Source organism: Nycticebus coucang, chromosome 2 (genome assembly GCF_027406575.1).
Source record: "Nycticebus coucang isolate mNycCou1 chromosome 2, mNycCou1.pri, whole genome shotgun sequence".
Lineage (NCBI taxonomy): Eukaryota > Metazoa > Chordata > Mammalia > Primates > Lorisidae > Nycticebus > Nycticebus coucang.
Window position 1 is genome coordinate 183,713,082 of NC_069781.1, and position 25,549 is coordinate 183,738,630.

General features: G+C 57.0%; 3 protein-coding genes across 6 annotated transcripts in view; 2 read left to right on the forward strand and 1 right to left on the reverse strand.

Moving 5' to 3' along the window:
* ZC3H18 (zinc finger CCCH-type containing 18) overlaps positions 1-10,346 on the forward strand; it is a 64,253-nt gene extending 53,907 nt beyond the window's left edge. For all 4 annotated transcript variants that reach the window (XM_053554812.1, XM_053554823.1, XM_053554815.1 and 1 more), the window contains 8 exons: positions 1,542-1,646; positions 3,231-3,374; positions 3,758-3,823; positions 5,519-5,679; positions 5,828-6,027; positions 6,459-6,555; positions 9,066-9,162; positions 9,549-10,346. In XM_053554812.1, the coding sequence (XP_053410787.1) occupies positions 1,542-1,646; positions 3,231-3,374; positions 3,758-3,823; positions 5,519-5,679; positions 5,828-6,027; positions 6,459-6,555; positions 9,066-9,162; positions 9,549-9,750 (1,072 nt within the window). In that variant the 3' untranslated portion in view covers positions 9,751-10,346. The remainder of the gene's footprint in view (positions 1-1,541; positions 1,647-3,230; positions 3,375-3,757; positions 3,824-5,518; positions 5,680-5,827; positions 6,028-6,458; positions 6,556-9,065; positions 9,163-9,548) is intronic.
* A 5,230-nt stretch (positions 10,347-15,576) lies between these two features.
* IL17C (interleukin 17C) lies at positions 15,577-16,929 on the forward strand. Its single transcript, XM_053554846.1, has 3 exons — positions 15,577-15,600; positions 15,912-16,240; positions 16,538-16,929. Exons 1-3 carry the CDS (start codon positions 15,598-15,600, stop codon positions 16,797-16,799), a joined length of 594 nt encoding a protein of 197 aa, XP_053410821.1. The 5' UTR covers positions 15,577-15,597; the 3' UTR covers positions 16,800-16,929.
* Positions 16,930-18,348: 1,419 nt separating this feature from the next.
* Positions 18,349-25,019, reverse strand: LOC128561096 (cytochrome b-245 light chain). The gene is made up of 6 exons (XM_053554864.1): positions 24,869-25,019; positions 22,885-22,954; positions 22,262-22,336; positions 21,984-22,067; positions 21,346-21,427; positions 18,349-18,646 (listed from the first exon to the last, which is right to left on the reverse strand). Exons 1-6 carry the CDS (start codon positions 24,924-24,926, stop codon positions 18,431-18,433), a joined length of 585 nt encoding a protein of 194 aa, XP_053410839.1. The 5' UTR covers positions 24,927-25,019; the 3' UTR covers positions 18,349-18,430.
* Between the last annotated feature and the right edge of the window lie 530 nt (positions 25,020-25,549).

Consider the following 25,549-nt stretch of genomic DNA (forward strand, 5'->3'; position numbering starts at 1 on the left):
GTAAGACCATATCTCTACAAACATCTTCTAAATTAGTCTGGCATGACACATGCCTATAGTCCCAGCTACTTTGAAGGCTGAGGCAGGAGGATCCCTGGAGCCCAGAAATTTGAGGTTACTGTGAGCTGTGGTGACACCACTACACTCCAGACTGGGCTACAGAGCAAGAGGGAGGGTTAAAGAAAAGGGAAGGGAGGGACGGGCCCTGAGTGTGGGGAGAGGGGGAAGTGTGGCGTCACAGTGATATGGAGAGAGCATCAAACGTGGTCTTTGCTCTTGTGTCCAGTTGACAGTCTCAGAAAAGAACCTGAGAAGAAAGCCTTTTGATGCCGCTGTCACCTGAGGTCAGGGGTGAGGGCAGGGAATAGCAGGAGGGGACTGGGGGCCCTCACCCGAGTTAGCACAGGCCTATGGGGGGCGGGGGACGCACGTGTCCTCCCCAGAGGAGGCGGAGGAAGGTCTAGCACCCAGAGGCAGGCCAGGCCCTGTGCCTTCAGTGCTAGATGAATCCCACTTGATTTCTTTGGCCAGATTCTGCCTGGCTTCTCTGGGTTCTATAAACCCCACTTAACTGCTGAGCGGGGCCATGGAGGGTCTGATCCTGCTCTCCCTGTGACCTGTATCTTCACCAAAGGCCAGGGTTCCTTCCCTTGTAGGCCTCGGGTTGGCAGGTGGGTGGGCGAAGGGACACTCAGGCCTGGGCTCGTCAGCCTCTCTTTAAAGCTCAGCTTCCGTGGCCCTTCAGGAAAGCGAGGACAGCTGGCTGGGCTGGGAGGATGGGCTTGCTGCCCTGTGTGGTACCTCAACAGCTGCCCGACACAGGCTTGGGCTGGGCGTGGCTTCCTGGCAGAGTGAGTATGAGGCCCAAGAGCAGGGGGCTCCTGTGTGGCCTCCACTCAGGGCTCACAGGAGCCAGGCCTGTCTCATTCCTTCTGTTGCTGTTGCATGTCCAGAAATGCTGAAAATCCCACAGGACAGGGTTTAGGTTGGGAGGAAACAGGCAGACCCCAAGCCCTCCCCTCTTGCCTCACGTGTGACACTCAGGAAGCCCTGAGTTGTCCCTGGACAGTGGAGTCAGCCAGCCTGGATCCCCTTGCCACTCATTCCCCTTTCACAGGTTCCCATCTGCTGATGCCAAAAACTTGGGTCACAATTGAGTCCTTCATGTTTCCCTCCAGCTAGGGTCGTCTATGGGCCTGGCCAGCCCTTGTCACCTCTGCTACCCACACGTGTCCACGATACTCATGCCACATCTCACAGCTCTCCACCCCCAGCTGCTGGGTCACCACTCAGCCCCAAGCCTTGCCTGCCCTGTCTGCCTGTACCCCCGTGTCCAGATCAGGCTGTATCCTGTAGGTGTTTCTGTGGGAGCGTGAGCCATGTTCCTGCCCCACCCCAGGGATCCGCCAGGGAGTGTGACTGTCCCTGCAACCCTCACTCTTATGTTTTTAGCAAGCGACAGATAAGCTCGTGGTGGCCTTCTCTGAGGATGTGGGGATGTGCCATGCCCTGCCCTCCTCATGCCTCTGTTTACTCCCTAGGTCGAGGTCCTTCTCTTCATCCCCGTCCCCATCTCCAACGCCTTCGCCACACAGACCATCTGTCAGAACCAAGGGGGAGCCAGCCCCACCCCCTGGGAAAGCTGGGTAAGTCCCTAGCATGCTGCGCTATGGGAGAAACTAGGTTTCCTTGGGCCAGGTCGCAACGCTTGTCATGCAGGCCCACAGAGGTGAAGAAGCCTCTGTGGGCTGTGGACAGAGTGCCCAGAAGGAGTGTGGGGTGTCCTCATGCAGATGAGGTCTCCACCTCAGACAGGCTGCAGGATGGCTCCCTCCACCTTGTAAGCCAGGAAGCCCTGTGGCTGTGTTTGAATGAATGACCACCCAGGTCAGACTGATCCACAGCAGCTAGGACACAGAAGGTTAGGGAGACCTTGAGGTGCTGGCCGTGCAGAGCTCAGAACAGTAACGTGCAGCATCCCGGGCTCCACCAGGGTGACAGCCCGGGGTTAAACTGAAAAGAAGGCTGCCTCACACTATAGCAGACATTGGGGGCCTGCCCTGGGGACAAGTCTATCTTCCATTTGTTCTTATGTTTGTATTCACTGGATTTGTCCTGTTTGTGCCGTGGGATGCACTCCATCACCTGCCATGTGGTGGGCATTAGTCAGCTCTATCCTGTAGGCGTCTGTCCTTAGCTCACAGGCCTGAGAACAATTCAGAAAATCCTGAGCAGCTCCCTTTTAAAAATAAACCACTAGGCTCAGTGCCCATAGCTGAGTGGTTAGGGCGCCAGCCACATACACTGGGGCAGGCAGGTTTGAACCCAGCTCTTGCCTGCTAACAACAACAACTATAACAATAAAAATAGCCGGGCATTGTGGCAGGCGCCTGTAGTCCCAGCTACTCGGGAGGCTGAGGCAAGAGAATTGCTTAAGCCCAAGAGTTTGACCAAGGGTGACATATTGAGACTCTGTCTTAAAAAATAAATAAACCAACCGCTAAAGTGAGGAACGATCATGTTCGGCACCACATCCATTTGAACAGTGCCCATGGATGAGTTTGCAGTGCAAGGGGTTCTGGCACACTTGGCCAAAGGGCCCCAGCTGGAAGCAGCTCCCTGCCCACTCTCCCTGCTGGTCCCCATCCCCAAAGCCTCCTGTGAACCCTGCTACCAGGTGCTCTTGTCCCTGGTTCTGCTCGTTGACAGGGAGCTGCTGATCAGCTGCTGTAATGAAGGACTTTGTGTCTCCTGCCATCATCAGCTCTGTGGACCACAGCCAGTTCACATTCCCCTCTGTGCTGCCCAAGGCTGCCCACGCAGTGTGCATGTCACCTTTCCTGCCATGGGGGGAGCATGTGCCAGCCATTTCCTCAGCCTGACTGTGTAGCTCCTGTGCTGGCACCTCCCAGTGCCAGCGAGGCAGTAGGCCTTGTGCAGGCCCAGGGTGTGTTATCATAGTGGGCGCTGCCCACCCAGGAACACCTTGAAGCTCTGGGGCATGCTCACCATGTCTTCTGAGGGCCCATCTTCCTGCCCACCCCGTGCTGCCTTCAGCTCCCAGTTTGGGGAGGGAAGTGGTGCTGGGTGGCTTTGAAGACAGTCTGAGGGTCTCACAGGTCAGCAGGAAACAGCAGCACCTGTGTGATGGGCATGTATGCTGCACCCTGAGGGTGGAGCCTTGCCCCTGCTGGTCCACCAGCCCTGCCTGAGCCTGCCTTTGCCCACAGAGAGAAGTCCGTGAAGAAGCCGGCCCCACCTCCTGCCCCACCACAGGCCACTAAAGCCACAGCACCTGCCCCTGAGCCCACCAAACCAGGAGACCTTCGAGAAGCCAGGAGGAAGGAGCGACAAGCCAGGAGCCCCCCCAGGAGGTAAAAGCTGGGTGGTAGGAGGGCGCCCCCAGGAAAGCAGCAGTGTCTCTGAGCCGAGCCCTACCAGAAGCTCGTCCTGTCCCATCTTGACCTTTGGCCAGTCACGTCCTCTCCCTGGCACATTTCCCTGGAGTAAGACGGAAGGAGAGGTGCTTGGGGGTGTGCCGTGTCCACCTCCCCAAGGAGATGATGGCCTGGGGAGAGACGGAGAGTGTCCTTGACGTACTTAGTTTTATATTTTGAGGAAAAAAATGAACATAAAAGAAAATAGGACCCAATTCCAGATCAGCAACAAGTAATGGATTTGGAAATTGGCCTTGGGCCAGTGTTCAGCCAGTTTTGAGGAAAGTGCACCCTCTGAGCCACGTGTACTTGTCTTGTAGGAGGACGCTGAGCGGCAGTGGCAGCGGCAGCGGCAGCAGCTACAGCGGCTCGAGCTCCCGATCCAGGTCATTCCCAGCTCTCTCTGGGGCCCCTCCCCATCAACCTGGGCAAAGCTGACTCAGGTGGGACTATCCACTCCCCAGGCACTGATTCCCCAGGCCCCTGAAAGTCTTGGATTTGACAGAAAATCCAAGCTGCACTTTGAAAACCAGCTGCACTCGACCAGAGTGCCAGGCCCTGGGAAAAGGAGGCCCATTCTCAGGCGTGTGCAGGGGACTGTAAAGCCACACAGGCTCTCTGTGCCTGCTCTCACGTGGTAGGCTGGGTCCCCACAGGATTGTCACAGCCAGCCTGGCAGCCTTGGGAGAGCCCATAGAAAGCTTTGGGAAGAGAGTAAGTAAAAAGATGTCTGCTGCTCACTAATTTAAAAAGACTGGGACCAGGGCAGCACCCATAGCCTAGTGGGTAGGGCTCCAGCTACATACTCTGGGGCTGGCAGATTTGAACCCAGCTTGGGCCAGCTAAGACAAACAATGACGGGCGGCGCCTGTGGCTCAAAGGGATAGAGCGCCAGTCCCATATGCTGAAGGTGGCAGGTTCAAACCCAGCCCCGGCCAAAAAAAAAAACAAACAATGACAACTGCAACAACAAAAAAAATAGCTGGGCGTTGTAGCGGGTGCCTGTATTCCCAGCTACTCGGGAGGCTAAGGCAAGAGAATTGCTTAAGCCCAAGAGTTTGAGGTTACTATGAGCTGTGACACCACAGCACTCTACCCAGGGCGAAAGCTTGAGACTTTGTCTCAAATAAAAAAATAAAAAGATAAAAAGACCAGGACCAAATCAGTCCTTAGAGTCCTTGTATCATTTCCAGGCAGCAGGTGGTTTATACATCAGCCCACTTTTTTGTAATAAGCCTAAAATGTTACAAAGACCTAACTTTAAAAAAAATAAATTGAAAAATAGGGCTCAGCAAGGTAGCTCTCTCCTGTGATCCCAGCATTTTGGGAGTGAGGTGGGAGGATTGCTGAGCCCAGGAGTTGGAGGCTTCTGTGAGCTGTGGTCACTTATCTGCCCTCCTGCCCAGCGATAGCAAGGCCCTGTCTGCAAGAGAAAAAATATTTAGGGGCAGTGGCTCAAGGAGTAGGGCGCCGGCCCCATATGCTGGAGGTGGCGGGTTCAAACCCAGCCCCGGCCAAAAACCACAAAAAAAAAAATAGAAGAGGAGAAAAAATATTTGGTTCCTTCATCCTTTCCCCTCTTCCCTTATTCCAGTGCCCAGTGACCTTAGGAAATGCTAATGGGTGTTTTCTCAAGTAACAGATGGGAAGGGTGGACGCTGAGTCCGGGTCTGTGCATTCTGAATCCTCACACAACGCGCACCTGGCAGAACAACCTGTGGGGTCAGGTTGTCCTCCTGCCTCCATGAGACACACCAGAGATTGAGGGGACTCTCATCCAGTTTCTGGCTGTCCTGTGGACGAAGCCATCCCCCTTGGTTGTGTGTCTCTAACCTGGGGCTCTTCTGCTGATTATGTCATACTGTTAAATAAGCTCAGTCTTATTTCCCTTCTGAGCAGGTGCCCAGCGCTGGTCAGTGAGATGGGACTGTGGGTGGTGGGGTGTCCACACCCAGAGTCCCCAGAATCTCCCGTTTCAGGGTACACGTTCCATAGAAAGGGAAAGTGGGTAAAAGTGGACTGTGGGGGCTCCAGAAGGCCCCTCTCTTGTGCCTGTAGCACAGACATGCATGTGTGTCTAGGTCCCTGAGTGTGAGCAGCGTCTCCTCGGTGTCCAGCGCCTCGTCCAGCAGCAGCTCCGCACACAGTGTGGACTCAGAGGACATGTACGCAGACCTGGCCAGCCCCGTGTCCTCAGCCAGCTCGAGGTCCCCAACTCCAGCCCAGACCAAGAAGGAGAAAGGTACAGAGGGTCCCTAGTATCCCCAAAAGTGTGGCTCTTTGGGGACAGGCCCTAGGTGGGGGACTTGGCTGTGTCACAGATGTTGCGTGGCATGGCACAGGAAATTTTCGGGGGCCCCCTTCCTTGACTGCGGATCCGTCATTGGCAGGAAAGTCTAAGAAGGAAGATGGTGTGAAAGAGGAGAAGCGGAAGAGGGACTCGTCCACACAGCCTGCCAAGTCTGTGAGGCCTCCAGCAGGCGGGAAATCCTCCCAGCAGCCCTCCACACCCCAGCAGGCTCCCCCGGGGCAGCCCCAGCAGGGCTCATTTGTTGCCCACAAGGAGATCAAGTTGACATTGTTAAATAAGGTGAGGCTGAGGGCCCTGCTGGTGCTGCCCTGATGTCCAGAGTACTGAGGGTTAGGGATTCCAGAGAGCCTCCTGAGCCCATTCTGCCTGAGACCTGTTTCTCCTGTGAAGTGGAGCTTGAGGGCAGGCTAAGGGGCTAGGCCAGGGCACCACCTAAGCATTTCTGGAGAGAGTCCCCAGCCCCCATCCTTAGCATCCGCATCCCCAAGTCTGCACAGAGGCCGGAAGGGCACTGGGGTCCCCTTTCCTTGGAGGGGCCCATGGGCAGCAAGACAGCACCACTGACTCTTGGCCCAGTTGCCAAGCCATCAGTCTGCAGAGCCACGTGGGCATGTGCTGGAGGGACACCCAGAGGAGGGACCTGTGGTAGCAAAGAACAGGTCCTGGTGTGGCACCCATCCCACCTGCCACATCTGTGTGTCCCGTCTTAGGCGGCCGATAAAGGCAGCAGGAAACGCTACGAGCCATCAGACAAGGACCGGCAGAGCCCCCCTCCAGCCAAGCGGGCCAACCTGTCCCCAGACAGAGGTGAGCCACCCCTGAGAATCACCAGCAGCATTCAGACTACTGGGTCTCAGCACCCCATTTGCTCTTAAAAAAATAAGAGGAACCCAAAGAATTTTAGGTTTTGTCAGGGAGGAAGGACAGGCTCGCTCTCTGTGACCCAAGCTGGAGCACAGTGGCTCTACTGGGTTCAAGGATCCTCCCTCCTCGGCCACCCAAAGTGCTGGGACTGCCAGTGTGCACCACCACACCTGGCCTCTCAGTGTTTTTAATATTCGAATTTAAAGCCAGTACAGTGGCTTCTGCCTATAATTCCAGCACACTCGGGGGTCGAGATCGGTGGCTTGCCCTGAGCTCACAGGTTTGATTGAGACCAGCCTGAGCTAGAACAAGACCCTGCCTCTAAAAAAAATAGCTGGCTGTTGTGGTAGGCGCCTGTAGTCCCAGCTACTCGGGAGGCTGAAGAAGGAGAATTACTTAATCCCAAAGGGTTTAAGGTTATTGTGAGCTATGACGCCAGGCACTCTACCCAGGGTGACAGAGTGAGACTCTCTCTCTTAAAAAAAAAAAAACAACTGGGGTAGTGCCTGTGGCTCAGTGGTTGGGGCGCTGGCCCCATGTGCCAAAGGTCGTAGGTTTGAACCCAGCCCCCGCCAAACTGCAACAAAAAAATAGCCGGGCACCTGTAGTCCCAGCTGCTCGGGAGGCTGAAGAAGGAGAATCACCTAGGCCCAAGGAGTTGGAGGTTGCTGTGAGCTGTGACACCACAGCACTCTACCAAGGCTTAATAAGTAAGACTCTCTCAAAAAAAAAAAAAAACTGTAATCTGTAACCCTAGCACTCTGGGAGGCCGAGGTGGGTGGATTGCCTGAGCTCATGAGTTTGAGACCAGCCTGAGCTACAGCAAGACTCTGCCTCTTTAAAAAAATAGCCACGCATTATGGCGGGTACCTGTAGTCCCAACTACTTGGGTGGCTGAGACAGGAAAATCGCTTGAGCCCAGGAGTCTGAGGTTGCTGTGAGCTGTGACTCCATGACACTCATTGGAGGGCTACAAAGTAAGACTCTGTCTCTAAAATAAAATAAAATAAAATTTTATTTAAAAATAACAATAATAAACCATTATATTTTAACACAAATACCATTTTTTTTTAGTTTTTGGCCAGGGCTGGGTTTGAACCCACCTCCTCCGGCATATGAGGCCAGCGCCTTACTCTGTTGAGTCACAGGCACCGCCCTTTTTTTTTTTATTTATTAAAAACAACGACATTGGTGCAGTGCCTGTGGCTCAAGCGGCTAAGGTGCCAGCCACATAACACCTAAGCTGGTGGGTTCAAATCCAGCCTGGACCCGCCAAACAACAATGACGGCTACAACCAAAAAATAGCCGGGTGTTGTGGTGGGCATCTCCCAGCTACTTGGGAGGCTGAGGCAGGAGAATCACTTGAGCCCAGGAGTTGGAGGTTGCTGTGAGCTGTGATGCCATGGCATTCTACCCAGGACAACAGCTTAAGGCTGTCTCAAAAAAAAACTACATTTTTTAAAACATGAGCAGGAGATGAGGTTTCACAGCTCTCTTTGCTATCTGAAAGAAGAAAGCTGTGCCCTTGTCCTAGGGGTGAGGCACGTAGCAGGGAGCCTCTGGAATCACTGGGCTCCCAAGGACGGGGCAAGAACCAGGCAGTGTTCCGCACTGCTGTCCAACCAAGTAGACCCTGAAAGACCTTGGGGTCCCCCAGCCCAGGTGGAAAGATGGAGGCCTTCATGGCTGGCTTTGGGCAGAGCTAAAGCCCAGGTTTCCCGCAAAACAGGGTGGAGGAGCCTCCCATAGTGACTGGGGAGCAGGAAGGGACTGCTGCTCCCCTTGGCCCAGAGCCCAGGGCCAGCCTCCCTCGCCTGGTTCCCCTGAGCCCTGTTCATCCTGAATCTGTCCTGCACCCTGTGCCAACCCCCTTCCTTGGCTGCCATGCCTCTGGGGTGGTGGGAGAAGCACTGCTCTTATTCCCTGTCCTTTTGTAATGGCCACGGCTTTTTGTCTCGTCATTGAAGACCTATGTGGTGGATTTTTTCAGAGCTAGGAAGAGCTCAGTTTTCGACCATCAGATGGTGAGATTTCTGAGACCTTGAGCTCCACTTTGCCTCAGCTGAGGTACCAAGGCTGATGCTTTGCTGGCATAGCAGTGCTCACAAGTGCCCCACCTCTGAGAATAAGGAGGTATTTGGGCTCAGCACCCATAGCTCAGAGGTTAGGGTGCCGGGCACATGCATTAGGGTTGGTGGTTCAAACGCGCCCGAACCTACTAAAAAAAAAATAGCTGGGCATCACGGCAGGCACCTGTAGTCCCACTTACAAGGAAGGCTGAGGCAAGAGAATCACTTGAGCCCAAGAGTTTGAGGTTACTGTGAACTGTGACACCATGGCAGTCTACCCAGGGTGACATAGACTCTGTCTCCAAAAAACAAAAAATGGGCTGCTTGCTCTTCGGAACTAGACCTCAGCACAGTGGTCTTTGCTTCTGTCCCCTGTTGCCCAGGATCTCGGGACCGGAAGTCGGGTGGGAGACTGGGCTCTCCGAAGCCAGAGCGGCAAAGAGGCCAGAACTCCAAAGTCCCTGCAGCCCCAGCAGACAGGTGAGTCCCACCCAGGCCCTGGCACACCAGGAGACAGGGCTGACCAAGACTGCGTTGCTCAGAGACCAGAGAGCAGGGGCATCCGCAGCACCCGCCTGCCTGCCTTGACAAGAGGATGGAGGCCAGGCAAATAACCTTTCCCACTCACATCCCTGCCCTCTGCTCCTCACACCCTCACAAGGAGTACTGGGCACTGAGAGGCTGGGGCTGGGAACTCCTGACTGGCTGGGACAGCTGCAGCTGGAGGCCTCCCAGCCAGAGCACCCCTTTACTGTCCTGGGCACTGCCAGTACCAAGCAGGGACTCTGCCAAGGACACCCTGGAAGTTCACCCGCAGGGCCAGGGATGCACCCTGTCCTCTCTCATGGTTCCCTCTGCCCCTGCAGGAAGCGCCAGGCATCTCCCCAGTCCAAGAGCTCCAGCAAAGTCACAAGTGTGCCAGGCAAGGCCTCGGACACAGGCACCGCTACCAGCAGCAAATCAGGGAAGGCCAGCACACTATCACGGCGAGAGGAGCTCCTGAAGCAGCTAAAGGCGGTGGAGGACGCCATCGCACGCAAGCGGGCCAAGATCCCTGGGAAGGTGTAAGGGCCATCCGGGCCCGGAGACTTAACATGTTTTTATAAATAGGGTGAACACAGCCATTTTGGATTTTGCAGTTAACATCTTATTTTGGCTGTGATTCTTTTTAAAAATTAAAAAAAAAGAAATTTCTCAGCTGGAAAAGCAGCCACACAAAGTGATGAGGACGCAGCCTCCCCACAGGACAAACAGGTCAGCGCTGAGCAACACACAGCGCCGATTTCATGTAAATTATAAGTCCCAGCCACCACCGTTTCCTCCTCCCGCCCTCTGGCCAGGCCACAGCTGCTGTGTGTCCTTGTCCTCAGCAGAGCCGGTCTCCCTCCCACGCGGCCAGACGCCCAGTCCTTCCTGAACCACAGGCAGAATCTTCCTTCTCCTCATTGCCCCCAGGATCAAAAATACATATATATATTCTTGACTAAAGTCTGATCAGGAAATGTTTCCTGTCTTTTATTTTAAACATCAAATTGTTTTAGTTGATTTAAAAAGAAAAAAAAAAAGACCAAAAAAAAAAAAGGCCAAGGGTATTGTTGGGGCGTCTGTCTAATGTGGAGGGTCTTTTTTGAGGGGTCTCCTAAAATAAAATATTTTGATAAGCAGTTATCCTTGTCCTTGTGATTTGTGCCACTATCGGTGAGTGAGGACACAGTGGAAACAGAGCAGGTCTGTGCTGTGGGTCCCCTGTGAGGACTGGCCCTGGAACAGCTCGTGCCAGCTCAACCCCTGTAGAGTGCCGGGCCTCAGTTTCCCCTTCCTGGGGCTGGGCTGCCCTGCTCCCAGTGAATTGTGGTGGGGCTTCCTCAGGTCTCAGTTGGCAGCTCCCTTCCCGGCAGTGGGGCCTCAGCTAGGTGGAGATAGTAGAGCCAATGGGCAGGGGTCCAACAGCAGGAAGGAGTCAAAGACAAAGGCCCCTGGGGGCCCAGACTGCTCCGTTGCCCTTCCCATGTCGTGTTGGGCCTGCTGCCTGCATCCTCTGAACCTTCACTCAGGGACAAATACCTGGTTGCCCAGTTTCAGAGAGGCAGTGACCTGCATCCGCATCAGGTGTCCCCAAGGCTCAGTGGCAACTGAAATAGGGCAGAGGGGCTGGGGGTGAGGAAGCCCTGCCTGGTGGACCACTCCACTCCCAGGGGCCCCAGGCTGCCCAAGGCCCTGGGTCTCCTCAGTCTCGAGCTGGGTGTGAACTGGCAGCTGTTGGCAGCATCTTTCAGTTTAGCCGTCCCTCCCTCTGGGCACCCCTGGGCAAGTACAGTCACCCTACCCAGTCTCTCCACGGGTCTAGGCCTGAGATCTGGGCACAGGGGCCTCTGTTGCAAGTGGGGCTCCCCACGCTGCCCTCCAGTGACTATGCCACCTTCCAGGGTCAGCACACAAAGCAGGGACCATCATGCGTGCCTAAAGGTGGGAGCACATCACCCGGAGGCCTGTGACTGACTAGAGCCCCTCCCTCAGCCCAGCACCCATGCCCTCACCCTGCCAGGCCTCCAGCAAGCCTCCCCGGCTCCCAGCCCCAACCACGTTCCTGTCGTCTGTCTATCAGCTGGGGCCCCTTCGTCCTGGGTGCACATGCCCACAGGGACCTGCCTCCTAGGGAGGCAGCCTTAGGGGGCCCTCAGATGAGGACAAGGCTGAGAGAGACCAAGAGACCGCTCCAGCCAGGGAAAACCCGCCAGAGGGAGGGACAGACATGGTGTACACCCACATCTACGCTGCCTTGCCCACTCGCAGCCTGCAGCTTCCTGCCCACTACGACACAGTGTAGTGTCCTGGTCAAGCCAGTCATGGAACCAACCCTCCCATTTATACTTTTGCAGCTCTGACAAGCCAGACCCCCATCTCCCCATTGGGCCCTGGAGACAGCTGAGGGGCCTGCTCAGCCTCAGCTCCCACAGTATGGCTGAGGCCAATGGTGATAGAGCCTGGGCAAACCACTGCCGCAGGCCCAGGCCCAGGCCCAGGCCCACCGGCCCGGGGGCAGCTGTGAGTTCCCCAGGTGGGCCCCCTTCCTGCCCAGGTGTTCCTGAGTCTCCTCCACCTGCCCCCTGCCCTCTGCGTTGGGGGTGTGGCCAGGAAGTGGTCACAGAGCCAGCCGGGCAGCTCTTGGGCCATTCCCTGCCCCTCCGCAGCCTTTCCAGTATTGCCCAATCCAGGACTTCTGTGCTTTCCTCAGCTGCCGCAAGAGCCAGGCACCTCCCGACCCTGCTCCCGCCTACCCTCAGGCCTGTCTCCCAGGTCCTGCCCGTCAGGAGCCCTGGGCAGGGCAGTGCCAGTCTGAGTTCCCCTGTGGCCCTCGCAGAGAGTGCCCACTCAGCTGCTATTAAAACAAGCAGCAGTTGGGGCAACACAGTGAGACCCTGTGGCTGGACGTGGTGGCTGGGCATGGTGGCAGGTGCCTGTGGTCCCAGCTGTTGGGGAGGCTGAAGCCTGAGATTCTCTTGGGCCCAGGAGTTCTCACCTTTTCTGTCCCAGAAGGAGAGCCCAGAGGTAGGGGATGCCACTCTGGCCCCATCAGGGTGAAAGGAAGCAGGAGCTCCTGGGGAGCCACCCCTCCCCCCAAGGTCAGGGCTCTCTGCCTGTGTGCTCACTCGCTTGCTCCTTGGTCTCCTGTGGACATTCCACACACTAGTTCCCCTTCTCACCCACTTGGCTGACCTCACTGCCCCGCCTGGTCCCGCCCTAGGAGGCATGTGGACATCCCTGGGCCCAGTGCCAGGTGGTCACCAGCCTCACCTGGGGGCAAGGGTGGAGCCTTCCGCCCCCTTTCCTGGGCTTCCGCTCCAGTTCCTGCTCCCCTCTGGCTCCTCTTCCCCCTCCCCAACTTCTCCCTTTCCTGAGTATGGCTGAGCAAGTTGCACACTGCACAAGGGCTCCACTGACACCACTTTGCCCTTCCCGCCCCACACTGTGCGCCCCAAGGAAGATACCTTTTTCTAATTGCACAAAGGTACCTTGTGCATCTCCATGGCTCCAGCTCTGTCTTCTCTTGAAGGCTACCTCCTTCCCCCTGCACCTTCCACTTCCCTTTTCCTCCCCTGCTCCTGCAAGCTTCAGGAAACTCCCTCAACCCACAGATTCAGAATATTGAGGCAAGAAGACCCCTGAGACAACTTCAGGTCAGAGTACCTCACAGTCCTCTCCTGGGCTGCAGCCTTCAGGTTGGGGGGAAGTAGAGTCTGTGCTGGGGGGCAGACCAGGCCTTGTTGGGCTGAAGGAGAGGAGCACTGGGCACCCCTGCCCTGGAGAAGCTCACATGAGCTTTGAGGATTGCACAAGAGGCTGAAATTCCTCTGAGGCCCCATGAACTCCCCTGCAGGGCAGGGTTCAGCTCGGCCTCTGGAGGGCCTTCCTCTCAACCTGAACTGACCCAGAAAGGTCTGTCCACACCCTGTGATGGTGCCCTCACTTGGAAAAGGGCTCCTGCTCTGATGGACTTAGGGCAAGGGTTTCAAGGATCTCGAGAAAAGTCATCCTGGATTTGGGTGGACCCTAATCCTAGGATCCGTGTCCAGACAGAGATAGAGGGAAAAGGCCATGTGACGATCCGTGTGACAATGGAGCAGGGACTGAAGTGACAAGCCAAGAGCCACTAGAAGGAACCAACCACTCAGAGGACTCGACCTCGACACCCAGATCCAGGTGCAGATAGAAATCTGGGGGATTTTTTTGTTTTTTTTTTTTTGCAGTTTTTGGCCGGGGTTGGGTTTGAACCCGACACCTCCGGCATATGGGGCCAGCGCCCTACTCCTTTGAGCCACAGGCACCACCCCTAGAAATCTGTTTTAAGCCACCCAATTGGTGGCACTTTGTTAGGACACCCTCAGAAACCTATTGGACTGAGCTCCCCATTGCAGGAGGTATGCAAGAAGGTGGGTGGCCACAGGCAGGAGCATTATGGAGCAGCCTGGAAACTCGAGGCCTCCGTCCCCCTTGATTCCTCCCAGACTGTTGGCCCTGGGGCCAAAGCTTCTTGCCAGTGAAGACTCTGAGGCCAGAGTGGACAGGACCAGAGCCACACAGCCACCAAGTGAGGTGCTGAGAGAAATGGAGGACTCGAATCTCAAAGTCCAAATTCCTAATAATAAGCAGAAACACAGAGCTTTCGAAGATCCTAGGCTATTGTTCAACTGCAGTTAATTGATTCCACTGGGGTATTGCCACCATGTTAAAGGCCTGGCCCAGGTGTTCTGGGGCCTCCCCCGGAGGGGGGTTTCCTGCTCACAGCCACTGCAATTTAGCATAGAGAGTGCCCCCTTTGCACACGAGTGTGAGGAAAGGCCAGGAGGCAGCTGACACTCTCCTGCCCAGGACCACCTGAAGCTGCACTCGCTCCAGACTCTCACATGAGAGGACTAGGGCAGACAGGTCCCTCAGGCTTGCAGTGTGGCTGGGGGCCCTGGAACCCAAGCTGGCTCCTTTTCAGGTAAACCAAGGCCCTCCAAGCACCCTGACCCCACCCCAGCCAGTAGCACTGGGAGGGGTGAGGGACAGGAGGTTCCTGGGGGCTCCTTAAATGGAGCTTCTCAGGATGCACGTTACAGTCTCCATAGTGTTCTTGTCTCCTCCATCTCAGACCTTTTATTTTTTATTTATTTTTTAGAAACAGGGTCTTACTCTGTCACCTGGGCTGGAGAGCAGTGGCACAATCATAGCTCACTGCAGGCTTGACCTCCTGAGCTTAAGGGATCCTCCTGCCTCAGCCTCCCAAATAGCTAGAAACAGGCCTGTGCCACAATTCCTGGCTATTTTTTTCTATTTTTTGTAGAGACAGGGTCTTTTTTTTTTTTTTTTTTTGTAGTTTTTGGCCGGGGCTGGGTTTGAACCCGCCACCTCTGGCATATGGGACTGGCACCCTACTCCTTGAGCCACAGGCACCGCCCAGAGACAGGGTCTTGCTATGTTGCCCAAGATGGTCTTGAACTCCTGGCTGCAAGTGGTCCTCCTTCCTCAAACTCTTGAGTAGTTGGGACTACAGGTGCCCATCACACTGGCTAGTTTTTCTATTTTCAGTAGAGATAGGGTCTCACTCTGCTTAGGCTAGTCTCAAACTCCTGAGCTCAAGGGATCCTCCTGCTTTAGTCTCTCAGAGTTCTGGGATCATAGGCACGAGCCACTGCACCCAGCCCATCTCAGACTTTTTATCTTGAATGTTTGTTTCTGTGTTTTTTTGTTTTGTTTTGTTTTTTGTAGTTTTTGGCCGGGGCTGGGTTTGAACCCGCCACCTCCAGTATATGGGGCCGGCGCCCTATTCCTTTGAGCCACAGGCGCCACCCCGAATTTTTGTTTCAATAACTGCACACACACAGCAGAGAGAGACATGAAGATCTTGGCTGCCCTGCCCCCATCTCCTCTGAACCACTCCGCCTGGGCAGAAGGATGGGAACTGACATTCACTGTCCCTGATCCCCTGATCATCTTAAATAAAAGGTGTCCACCCACCTGGTGCAGTTCTATGCAGGAGGTGAACCCCCCCACCCAGGGTGCCAGCGCCGTTGTGTCCAAACGGCACAGACATCTCACCTGTGTCAATGAAAACCACTCATAGAAAGTCCAAGTGTCAGACCAGGCAGCCCATGAACAACCCACAAGCAGGTGCTCAGGGTGGGCAGGTCCTGCGGAGGGTCACAGGGAGGAACTTCACAGGGGCTCCACTCGTGTCTGTGATGTGATGCACAGTGGGGCGGGGGCCCATGGGGACAGGAGGAGGATGTGCCTACGGCTGGGCACTTCCCAAGGAGGAAGCAGTGCCGGATTTCCCCAGGTGTGGCCCCTGGTATAAAGAGTGGAGTGGCCAGGGCCCTAGCCAGGTGTACCATTGGGACTGCCCCAAGTCCAGCCTGCTGCTGCTACATCATGGTGAGCCTGGCCTGGCTCCCCATACCCATGCTGGATGGTGTAGCCTGCCTAGAAGGGCTAGGGTTCTTGGTTCTCTGAGCCTTGGGATGAGGGCATTGGGCTGGGGCCTATGAACCATATCTGGAGGAAGGGAGGGCTCTAGACACCCCAGTGCACAGGGTGCCTTGGCTACGGGCCAGCCTCTGGACCTGTTTCTCCATCTGTAGAGGAAGAGCTGTACCCCGTCTTTCCCTTGGGAACAGAGCAAGCTGGGTGGGAATGAGGTGCCCCTTCAGTGGATACCCCTAACTGCTCACCACCTGTATCACCAGCTCTTCACCAGTCTTTTGCTTCTGATCTGGCTGCCCACTGGCCTGGCTCGCCACGACCCCCCACTCTGGGGAGGGGCCCACACTCGCGGGACCCCACGCTGCTACTCAGCTGAGGAGCTGCCCCTCGGCCAGGCTCCCCCACATCTGCTGGCTCGGAGTGCCAAGTGGGAGCATGCCTTGCCTGTGGCCCTGGTATCCAGCCTGGAGGCAGGAGGCCACAGGAGGCAACATGAGGGACACCTAGCTGAGACTCAGTGTCCCGTGCTACGGCCAGAGGAGGTGTTGGAGGCAGACACCCACCAGCGCTCCATCTCGCCCTGGAGATACCGGTGAGGCTGCAGGTGCGCCCCTGTTCCACAGGCACAATCCCCCACCCAGGACCTCAGCCCCGACCTTGTCACTAGGGGCCGGGGAGAAATCTGGACCACCACCTGAACCCAACACCACCCTCCCAGCCACCTGCCCATCCCTTGTGCTTGCTGGCACCCAGCCCAATCTGGGAGCAGAGGCCATGGGGTGCCTGGGGTGGGGGTGGAGTACTGGGGTCCAAGATGTCGGGATGGGGGTATCAGGGAGTCCAAGGCTGCCATGGTCTGAAACAGAAGTCTCACTGCCAATCCCTACAGTGTGGACACAGATGAGGACCGTTACCCGCGGCAGCTGGCCATAGCGGAGTGCCTGTGCAAGGGCTGTATTGATGCCAGGACCGGCCGGGAGACGGCTGCGCTCAATTCAGTGAGGCTGAGCCAGAGCCTGCTGGTGCTGCGCCGCCGGCCCTGCTCCAGCGACGGCTCAGGGAAGCCCACACCCGGGGCCTTCTCTTTCTACACGGAGTTCATCAGAGTGCCTGTCGGCTGCACCTGCGTGCTTCCCCGCTCAGCGCGGTGACCGCCATAGGTGTGGGACCCTCCAAACTGGCCCCTGCGGCTCTGGAGGGCTGCTTATTTATGTGTATTTATTGGTATTTATGCGCCCCCACCCTGCCTCTTCTCGGGATGGACCAGCTCAGGCCTGGCATCCTGAGCCTGGGGTAACTCCACCAGTCACTCCCAAGCGCCAACCTAAGTTCACCGTTTTATTTTTATTTTTTTTTGTGTGTGTGTTTTTTTTTGGCCGGGGCTGGGTTTGAACCCGCCACCTCCGGCATATGGGACCGGCACCCTACTCCTTGAGCCACAGGCGCCGCCCATAAGTTCACTGTTTTACAAGAGCAGCCGAGGACGATGAGGACCCCAGTTCCTTCTGTCCAATATCCGTGGGAAGAAAAAGTGCCCCTCTATTTTATTAAACTATTATTTATTTTAAATGTAAATGTCATTAAACTGATAAACACATCCCCAGAAGCCAACACAGCAAAGCTGCATTCCCCCACGCCACTGACCCTAGATTCCATTGCCTCCTTCCAGAAAGGTTTATGCATGGACAAAACCTGGTCCACCCGGGGTGCACTGCCACACGGATGGAAGCAGCCAGAGGTTTTCACCTGAGGCCCCTGGAGCTGACTGCGGGCCTGGGTTGGGAGGTGTGCCCTACACCCTGCTATGACCCTGAGCCTCTGGGGAGACCCTGCCTCAGGGCAGGAATATCACCACAGATCCCCAGAGGTGCTGAACAGCCCTGGAGGGTGCACCCTGAAGAGCCCCAGGCCTGCTGGGGGTGTGAGGTGGGAGCCCCCAGCAGCAGCCCCAGCTGTGCAAAGGTGAAGGCCCTGGACAGGTTCAGGGCCTCAGCTGTAAGAGTGGACACTGCTGTGGGACTGTAGGGCCACTAGGTAAGAGTGACTGCACACCCCCAAGCCCTCCCCCCCACTGATTAACGCCTGCTGTGTGCAAGTAGGGGCCGCGGAGGGGAGCAAGGACTCGCACCTGGGAGGCGCATTTTCAACACGTACTTAGAGTTTCCAGTGAACAGAAGGGATAAGATCCCAACTTCCCTCCAAGCTTTAGTCTGTGGGTAAGTGGAGCCCAGAGGCGGCGCTCCGATGCACAGGACCAAAGGCCGGGGCACCGCGAGGGTGCTGGAGAGAGGTTGGTGTGGCCGGGAGGCGGGTGCAGACTGCGCCCCGGGGCCTTGGATGGGTGGGGACGGGGCAGCCAAGGCCACCCGAGGTTTTGTGGGAGATTGGGGGTCCGAGCACGCTGAGTGTGGTCCGGGGATTCCCAAGGCCTGAGACGCCCCTGAGCTGGCGGGCCCTGATTTGCTCAGAGCCGAGGAGGAAGGGAAGGGCCGGCTGAGACCCGGCCAACCCCGCGGGGGTCCTGGCTTCCACAGAAGGGGGGCGCGTGGATGCTGTGGGAGCTTGTGGGGCCGGGCACACACGCCGAAGACGCGCTTCCGCCCCCGGGGACCGACGGGCAGCGGAGTGCAGGACGCGTCCGGCTGGGGCAAGCGGTCGCCGGCTCCTTCTCGCCCCTCCCCGCAGCAAGAGCGCGACTCGGGCAGTCACAGCCTTTATTGAGGGCGTCCCCTGGTAGCCTCGCGGGGGATGGGGAGGGGAGTTTGGGCAGGTCCCAGGCACGTCACACGACCTCGTCGATCACCGCCGTGGGGTTGGTCTGGGGGCCTCCCGGGGAGACCCCCTCCCCCGCCGCCTCCTCTTCACTCCGCTTCTTGCGGGCCTCCGCCGGAGGCCGGGGCGGGGGATCTCTGGGTGGCTGCTTGATCGTGCCCCCGACCTGGGGCCGCTCCTTGGGCTTGGGCTCAATGGGAGTCCACTGTTCCCCGCGGACAGCCGCCTGTGGGGACGGAGGGGTTGGGCACCAGGGGCTCATGCTGAATCTCACCGGGGAGAGGGTAGCGGCTTTTGGCTCACAGAGGTTAAGTAATTGCCCAAAGACACACAGCCTGGGCCTGGGTTAGCTTGACACCAACTCAAGCTATTTCAAGCACCAGGAGGGGCCCAGCAAGGGGGAAGGGACCAGGAAGATTTCTGGGTTTCTGAAGATCTCCTGGTGGTCATTTCGCAGTACAAATTCCAAGACCACAGGGTCTCCTTTAAAGGGACTGAGGGCAGGAAGGACAGGGAGGAACCCAGGCCTCAGCTCATAGGGGAGGCCAGAACAGTCCTGTTCACCCTCACCCTGGACCAGCTCTGGGGAGGCTGCCCAGACACTTCTGCACAGAGGCATGGAGGGGGCTGAAGAGTGCACAGCAGGGATTGGGGGAGGGGGGCGGTGCTTACTAAAAATACAGACTCCTGGGCCCCATGCCTGAGTCTATTGAGCAGGTCAAATAGGCCTGGAAATGTGCATTTTTTACTTAGTACCCACTAGTATTGTTTTTTTTTTTTTCCTTCTGAGACAGAGTCTCACTTTGTCGCCCCCGGTAGAGGGCCGTGGTGTAACACCTCTTAGCAACCTCTAATTCTTGAGCTCAAGTCATTCTCTTGCCTCAGTCTCCCCAGTAGCTGGGACTACAGGCACCGCCATGATGCCTGGCTATTTTTAGAGATGGGGTCTTGCTCGAGCTCAGGTGATCCACCCACCTTGGCCTCTCAAAGTGCTGGGATTACAGGTGTGAGCCACTTCACCTGGCCCCCCATAGTATTTGATAGAAAAAAATATGTATCATGGACTTTAGGAAGCATTCCACCTCCCAACTCAAGCACTGAACATTCAGTCCTGAAGAGAAAATCCATAAGGCTGGTAGAAGAGGTAGATTCAGGACCAAGGGGCAGGGAAGAACTTTTTTTTTTTTTTTTTTGTAGAGACAGAGTCTCACTTTATGGCCCTCAGTAGAGTGCCATGGCCTCACACAGCTCACAGCAACCTCCTACTCCTGGGCTTAAGCGATTCTCTTGCCTCACCCTCCCGAGTAGCTGGGACTACAGGCGCCCGCCACAACGCCCGGCTATTTTTGGTTGCAGTTTGGGGCCGGGTTTGAACCCGCCACCCTCGGTATATGGGGCTGGTGCCCTACCGACTGAGCCACAGGCGCCGCCCGGGAAGAACTTTTTTTAAAAGCACAAACCATAAAGCAAGTAAGCACATAGACAAGCCTTCCATTCTGCTCAATGAAGGGCTCAGGACAAATCAGCAGACTCTCAACAGAAAGGAAGAAGGTACAGTGTCTAAAACTTGCAAAGGGCTAATAATTTAAAATGCATGGAATTTTTTTTTTTTTTTTAGAGAAAGAGTCTCACTTTGTCACCCTCGGTAGAGTGCTGTATCATCACAGCTCACAGCAACCTCCAGCTCTTGGGCTCAGGCGATCCACCTGCCTCAGCCTGCCAAGTAGCTGGGACCTCAGGCGCCTGCCACAAGGCCCGGCTATTTTTTGGTTGCAGTTTGGCTAGGGCTGGGTTTGAACCTGCCACCGTCAGTATATGGGGCCGGTGCCCTACTCACTGAACCATGGGCACTGCCCAAAATGCATGGAATTTCTATAACTTAAGAAAAAGAAGCCCAGGTAGAAAAATGGGCAAAGGCCATGAGCAGACAATTTAGGGGAGGGGAAACTCAGCTGACGCCCATCAGGAGGTGCTCAGAGTCAAAATCCCTGCGCTTTCAGCCTGTTAAACTGGCAAGAACGGGAGAAGCCCAACATGGTGACTGGGGGCAGTGCCGAGGGCTGCCCAGCTGCCTCCAATCTAGCAAAGGGTATGAGGCTGACACCTGACCCGGCAATTTCGCTCTGGGTTTAACCCAGTGAATCCTCACTCGGGTCTACAAGGGCCCAGCTGTGTGTGGCAGTGGGCAGTCAGAGGCAGGTGGGTGGCCCCAGGAGACAGACCCCAAGCACCCCAAAGTCATTGAAAGCACCTGGGAGGTTCTAGAAGTGAGTGCAGCAACATGGCACACAGCTGACCCTGTTTATGCATGCGTGAAGCACACACAAATGTGCTACATACATGTGCTCCAGGGATAAAAGGGATAAATAAGCAAAGAACCAGGGCTTTGTGCTCCCAGAGATGGCAGGGAGCCTTGGGAAGCAGCTCTGCCTGCCCCCTAGCCAGCCCCACCTCTCGTGGGAGCTGCTTTACTCATGCACAGCGTTTTTCATAAACCTCAGCACCAAGCAAGCCTTAGCATCAGCATCATGGTTAAATGTCTGTGTGGGGTCTGCATAGTTATTAAGCCCTGGGAGATGCTCCCGACATGGCCTCCAAATTGGAGAAAGTAGGGCTTAGATGAGAAAAGGCTGATACATGGACCCAAATCCAGGCTGGGCCTTCAGCTGGCTGTGTGGCCCCTGGCCAGGCACATCCCCTCTCTGAGCTTCATCTGCAAAATGAGACCCCCCCTACACCCCTTGCAGACTGAACAAGGAAACACAGGGAGATGGCCTCCCACACATCAGACGCAGGGCCCTGTCATGGCGCCAACACTCAGGCAGGCTTGCTTTGGTTCTGGCAAAGCCGCAGAGCTCCTGGACTCAGCTCAGGGATCTGGGTTGGGGGGTGGCTGGAGGTCTGACTTCAGAGGACACCACTCACCAGCAGGTAGATGCCACTCGCGATGGCCAAGCAGGCAGTGCCCAGGATGGTGGCCAGCAGGAAGCCCGCAGGCACTGACAGCCTGGGAAGGAGTTGGGCAGGGGGAGAACAGGGGAGGCAGTCACAAGGGGGTCTCAGTCTCAAGACTACATAGACCACAAATGTGCTGTCCCCCAGACCACAGGGACACCCAGCTCTGCCAACATTTGACTTAAGTTTTGGCAGGCTGTTCTCTGTGCTGTGCCTTAGCACCTCTTGGGCCACCTGCTGCCAGGGTGCCATTGTAAGAGGAAGGCCAAGCAGCTGTAGCGTGGCCCTGGCCCAGTAACGGCCTCCAGACACAGGAGGTCCTGCACCAATGGCAATGGCTCAAAACCCAAGCAAAAATCACCCTGCTGAGCCCAGTTGACTCTGGAACAGCCACTGTGATGGATTTAAGCTCCTACAATGGGAGGGAATTGTCATGCACAACAGACAATAGATGCAGGTTTGGGGAGCCCCCTGAAGAGCTGTGGACCTGGGTTTTGGTTTGGAAAAACACCCAGGCAAGGTGGGGATGGCTTGACTTGGCCAACCTCTCTTGTCCCTGTGGCCAGGCCAGTGGAGAGTCCCTCCAGTGGGTCAGGCCCAAGACTCACATGAGATGCAGGATGGCCCGGATGTAGTAATTCCTGGTAAGGGGCCCGAAGAGCTTCACCACAGTAGTCATATACTTCTGTCCACTGGGGGAAAAGACAGATTGTGGGTTGGGCCTGCCCTGCTCTGGACACCCGCCAATCCTCCCCTACTCCCAGAACCCTCAGGCTTCTTAGTGCACAGGGCCACTTAGCCTCAGACAGAGGCACCAGGCTCCCGCGGGCCACTAGCCAACTTCCCAGGCCCTGGAAGACCCCAGAGCAAGTTGGGCAGCACTCACCATCGCTCCATGGTGGAGCCCTTGGCCCTCTTCCCCCGGGGGTACTCCAGCAGACACACGAACACCCCCGCCGCACTGCGTTGGGTTAAGGAACAGCCAGCCCAGCCTGACGGGCCATATTGAGCCCCCGGGTCATAAGAAAACAGATGCAGCTGCTGCCTGAGGCCACACAGCTGGACAACAAACAGCCACACTGGGTTCTGACAGGTCTGGCCACGTGGCCCCTGTCCTCAGCTCCCCTTGGCGGATCCAGCTGGGCTGTGGAACAGGGACCAAAGGACCAGCCAAGGAGCACAGAGGGGTCTGCACAGTGCAACCCCAAGGCCAGGCAAGGTCCTCAGGGCTGACCTTCGGGGGGTGTCCATACCTCCCACCCACTTCTCACTAGGGTGCAGACCAGCTGGTGACCACCACACGGCCATGGGCAAGTGGCTGTGAGCCCAGCTTCTCAGACCACTGGGGTTCTGAAGGGGCAGGATGTGAACAGAGCAGGCATCCTCACAGACCTCTGCAAACTGTGAAGTACAGTGCCGGGAGGCATGAGTAGGCCTTGCAAATTACAGCACAGTGCTCAGTGTTCCAGGCACCCCTGACCCACCTTGGCGTCTTTGGTGGAAGGATATATAGAGTAGGCTCCAAAGTACCACTGGGTGAATTGCCCAGCTGTGGCCACGATGCCCCCGGTGATGAGGACTGCAGGAGACAGGTGGGTTAGGAGGGCAACACACCCTGTTCCTCAGGGGCTGCCTAGGGCCTTGGCCACCAGGCCACCTGGAGCTGCCCTGGACACCATCCACATTTGCCCCCAGTGATGGGTCAGGGGTGCTTCCCCCAGGAGGCAGGTGCTGTGGCAAGGGGCCGGTGGAGTGGCTTGGACACGGCTGAGGCGAGGCCCCGGGTAACAGGAACTGCTGAGGGACGGCTGGCCTGGATATCTCCCTAGACTTGTCCTCTCAGCTCTGGGACCCCCAAATGGACACAGTCGAGTGCCCCTTGGCATGTTGGGTGTTTGGCTGTGCTGCCTCCACGCACGGCCCCTTTTCTCCGCCCTTGTGCTCCTCTTTTCCCCTGTTTAGCTGTTTCACCCCAATGTCAGTTGTCTGAACCCGCTCTTTCTGCACCTGCCTTTCGTCAGGGTTCGTCAACTGTTTTGTCCCTGTGTTTTCACCGATGCGTGGTCTAGCTTGCACACGTCCTGTCCTTGGTTTGTGCTCAGCTGTATATTAACTTTTCCATTTGCTTGTTAGTGTTTGTTGAAGGAGAGACGGGCAGTCTCCTGAGTGTGTCCACTCAGCACATTGTCCAGCAGCCCTGTCCTGAGCCTCAGTCTTGGCTGCTACCCTCAACAAGAGTGGCAAAGGCACCACCTGCTCTCCAGGCAGGCCTGAGGACTTTTCCAGGCTCCGGCAAACATTTATGGAGCACCTGCTATGTGCAAGGGCTCTTCATAGGGAGACAGCAGGAGTCAGGACAAACAAGACTGCTCCCCCAGGCTCCTGGTCTCAGGGAGGAGGCAGAAGCAGACCTGGAACAGTGGAGGGCTGGAGCAGCAAAGGCCCAGACTGCTATAGGCTGGACATGGGACATATGAGTTGAGAAATGAACACAGGAGCCAGTCATGGGGCTCAGCAGACCCAGGAACAGAGCACAGGGCTGGTGGGCAGTGCTGGGAGGACTCTGGAGGGCCAGATTCCTGCAGGGTGCCCTGTCTGCACCCTCTGCTTCTTGAGGGAGTCTGGAGAGGAAGGACACGAGGCTGGCCTGTAGGGCAGCAGTCACATGAGACAGTGTGGGGAGAGGTGGGGAAATGTCTCAACTGACCCACCCAGTTCTCAGGCAGTTTAACCTCCCTGGACCTAGGACAGATTGCAGGGCAACACACCCGACAGCCTCCCACCCCACAATGCTGCTCCCCTGTCTACTGTCCCAACCAACAGGGATGGAACTCAGAGCCCTCTGTGGTACACGGTCGCTCCAGGCTCCCCCTAGCCCCCAAGTGCAGGTTTTTCCTGGAACTGCTGGGCCCACGGCCAGGCAGGGCCTGGGCTCACCACTCCAGGGACTGATGCTTCCCACCCTGGTCCTGGGGGGTAAAAAGCAGCACAGCAGGGGAAAGGGGGGTGCTGTCCCGCCCTCTTGTGGTTTCCAGTCACGTAGTGAAATCTCAGGCCCCAGATGGAGGGCTGTCCGCACCATGGGATGAGAGCCTCCTTCCCACCCCCAGACAGGTGGGAGCCTCAGCCCTGCTCCGGGGGAGCGGAGACCTCACTCCAGGGCACGAGGGGTTGCGAAGGCGGGGTAGGTTTTTGCCCAACAGGGCGGCAGCGACTCCCCGGAAACGACCCAGACGCAACGTTTCTTCCCCTGGCGGCAACTTCCTCCTCCCCGAGGGGGCCAAGGAAGGGGCGCCAAGCGGGCCGGGGCTGCGGGGTCTGCAGCTGCAGGGCACTGGCGGCCAGGGGCCTAGGAGCCTCTCCTCCCCCAAACCTGCGGTCTGAGGGTCCTCCCCGAACTCCAGCCTGCCTGGGCCCCCACTTCCCCTGCTACACCCGACGTCCCCAGCTGGGGTCTTGGGGCCCCCACCCCACCGCCCGGCTGCGCACTCACTCAGGCCGGACGCCAGCGCCTGCTCGTTGGCCCACATGGCCCACTCGATCTGCCCCATGGTGGCAGCGACGCAGCTGGAACCAGGCTGTGTGCTCACTGAACACCCCTGGCCCAGGCCCCACCCCGGGAGCCAGGCCCCGCCCCTCTGGCGGCTCCGCCCCGTCCCCAGCCCCAGTGACTCCCGGAGGTAGGGGCCCCGCAGGTTTGAGATCAGCGCTAGATCCGCTGGATTGAGGCTACGGCTTGGGGTTAGAGCTCCGGGGCCTGCACCTTGTCACCCCCCTCCCACCGTCAGACTCACCCCTAGTCCCCACCCTCCCAGACTCACCCCTAGTCCCCGCCCTCCTGGGGGAGGACCAGAACTGCCCCTGCTCTCCCTCCGCTCTCACTTCCCCTTCCAGCGTCCTGCCAGGGTAGGGGATGTTAACCCAGGGCCGCCTCTGGGGTAGACAAGTGTCCCACCCTGTCACCCCAGCACCTCGGGGCTTCTAGGAGAAAAAGAGTGAGAAAGGCGGTTTCCTAAACAGCATTAGCGTCGAACCAGCGGCCCAGTGGCTCCTCTGCCCCACCGGCCCCTCCCTCACTGATGGGCAGCGAGGCCGGCACTCAAGAGAGGACAGAGGAGAGGTGCTCACCAAAGCACCACATCGAAGTAGGGACAAGTGACACACGAGAGGGGTC

Coding starts and splice junctions, on each gene's coding strand:
- LOC128561096 (XM_053554864.1), bottom strand. CDS start 24,926: ATGGGGCAGATCGAGTGGGCCATGTGGGCCAACGAGCAGGCGCTGGCG. Junction 22,337..22,884: donor TACTTTGGAGCCTACTCTAT/ATATCCTTCCAC, acceptor AACCCAACGCAG/TGCGGCGGGGGTGTTCGTGT. Junction 18,647..21,345: donor CGAGTGGCATCTACCTGCTG/GTGAGTGGTGTC, acceptor CCGTCCCCACAG/GCGGCTGTCCGCGGGGAACA.
- IL17C (XM_053554846.1), top strand. Junction 16,241..16,537: donor ATCTCGCCCTGGAGATACCG/GTGAGGCTGCAG, acceptor CAATCCCTACAG/TGTGGACACAGATGAGGACC.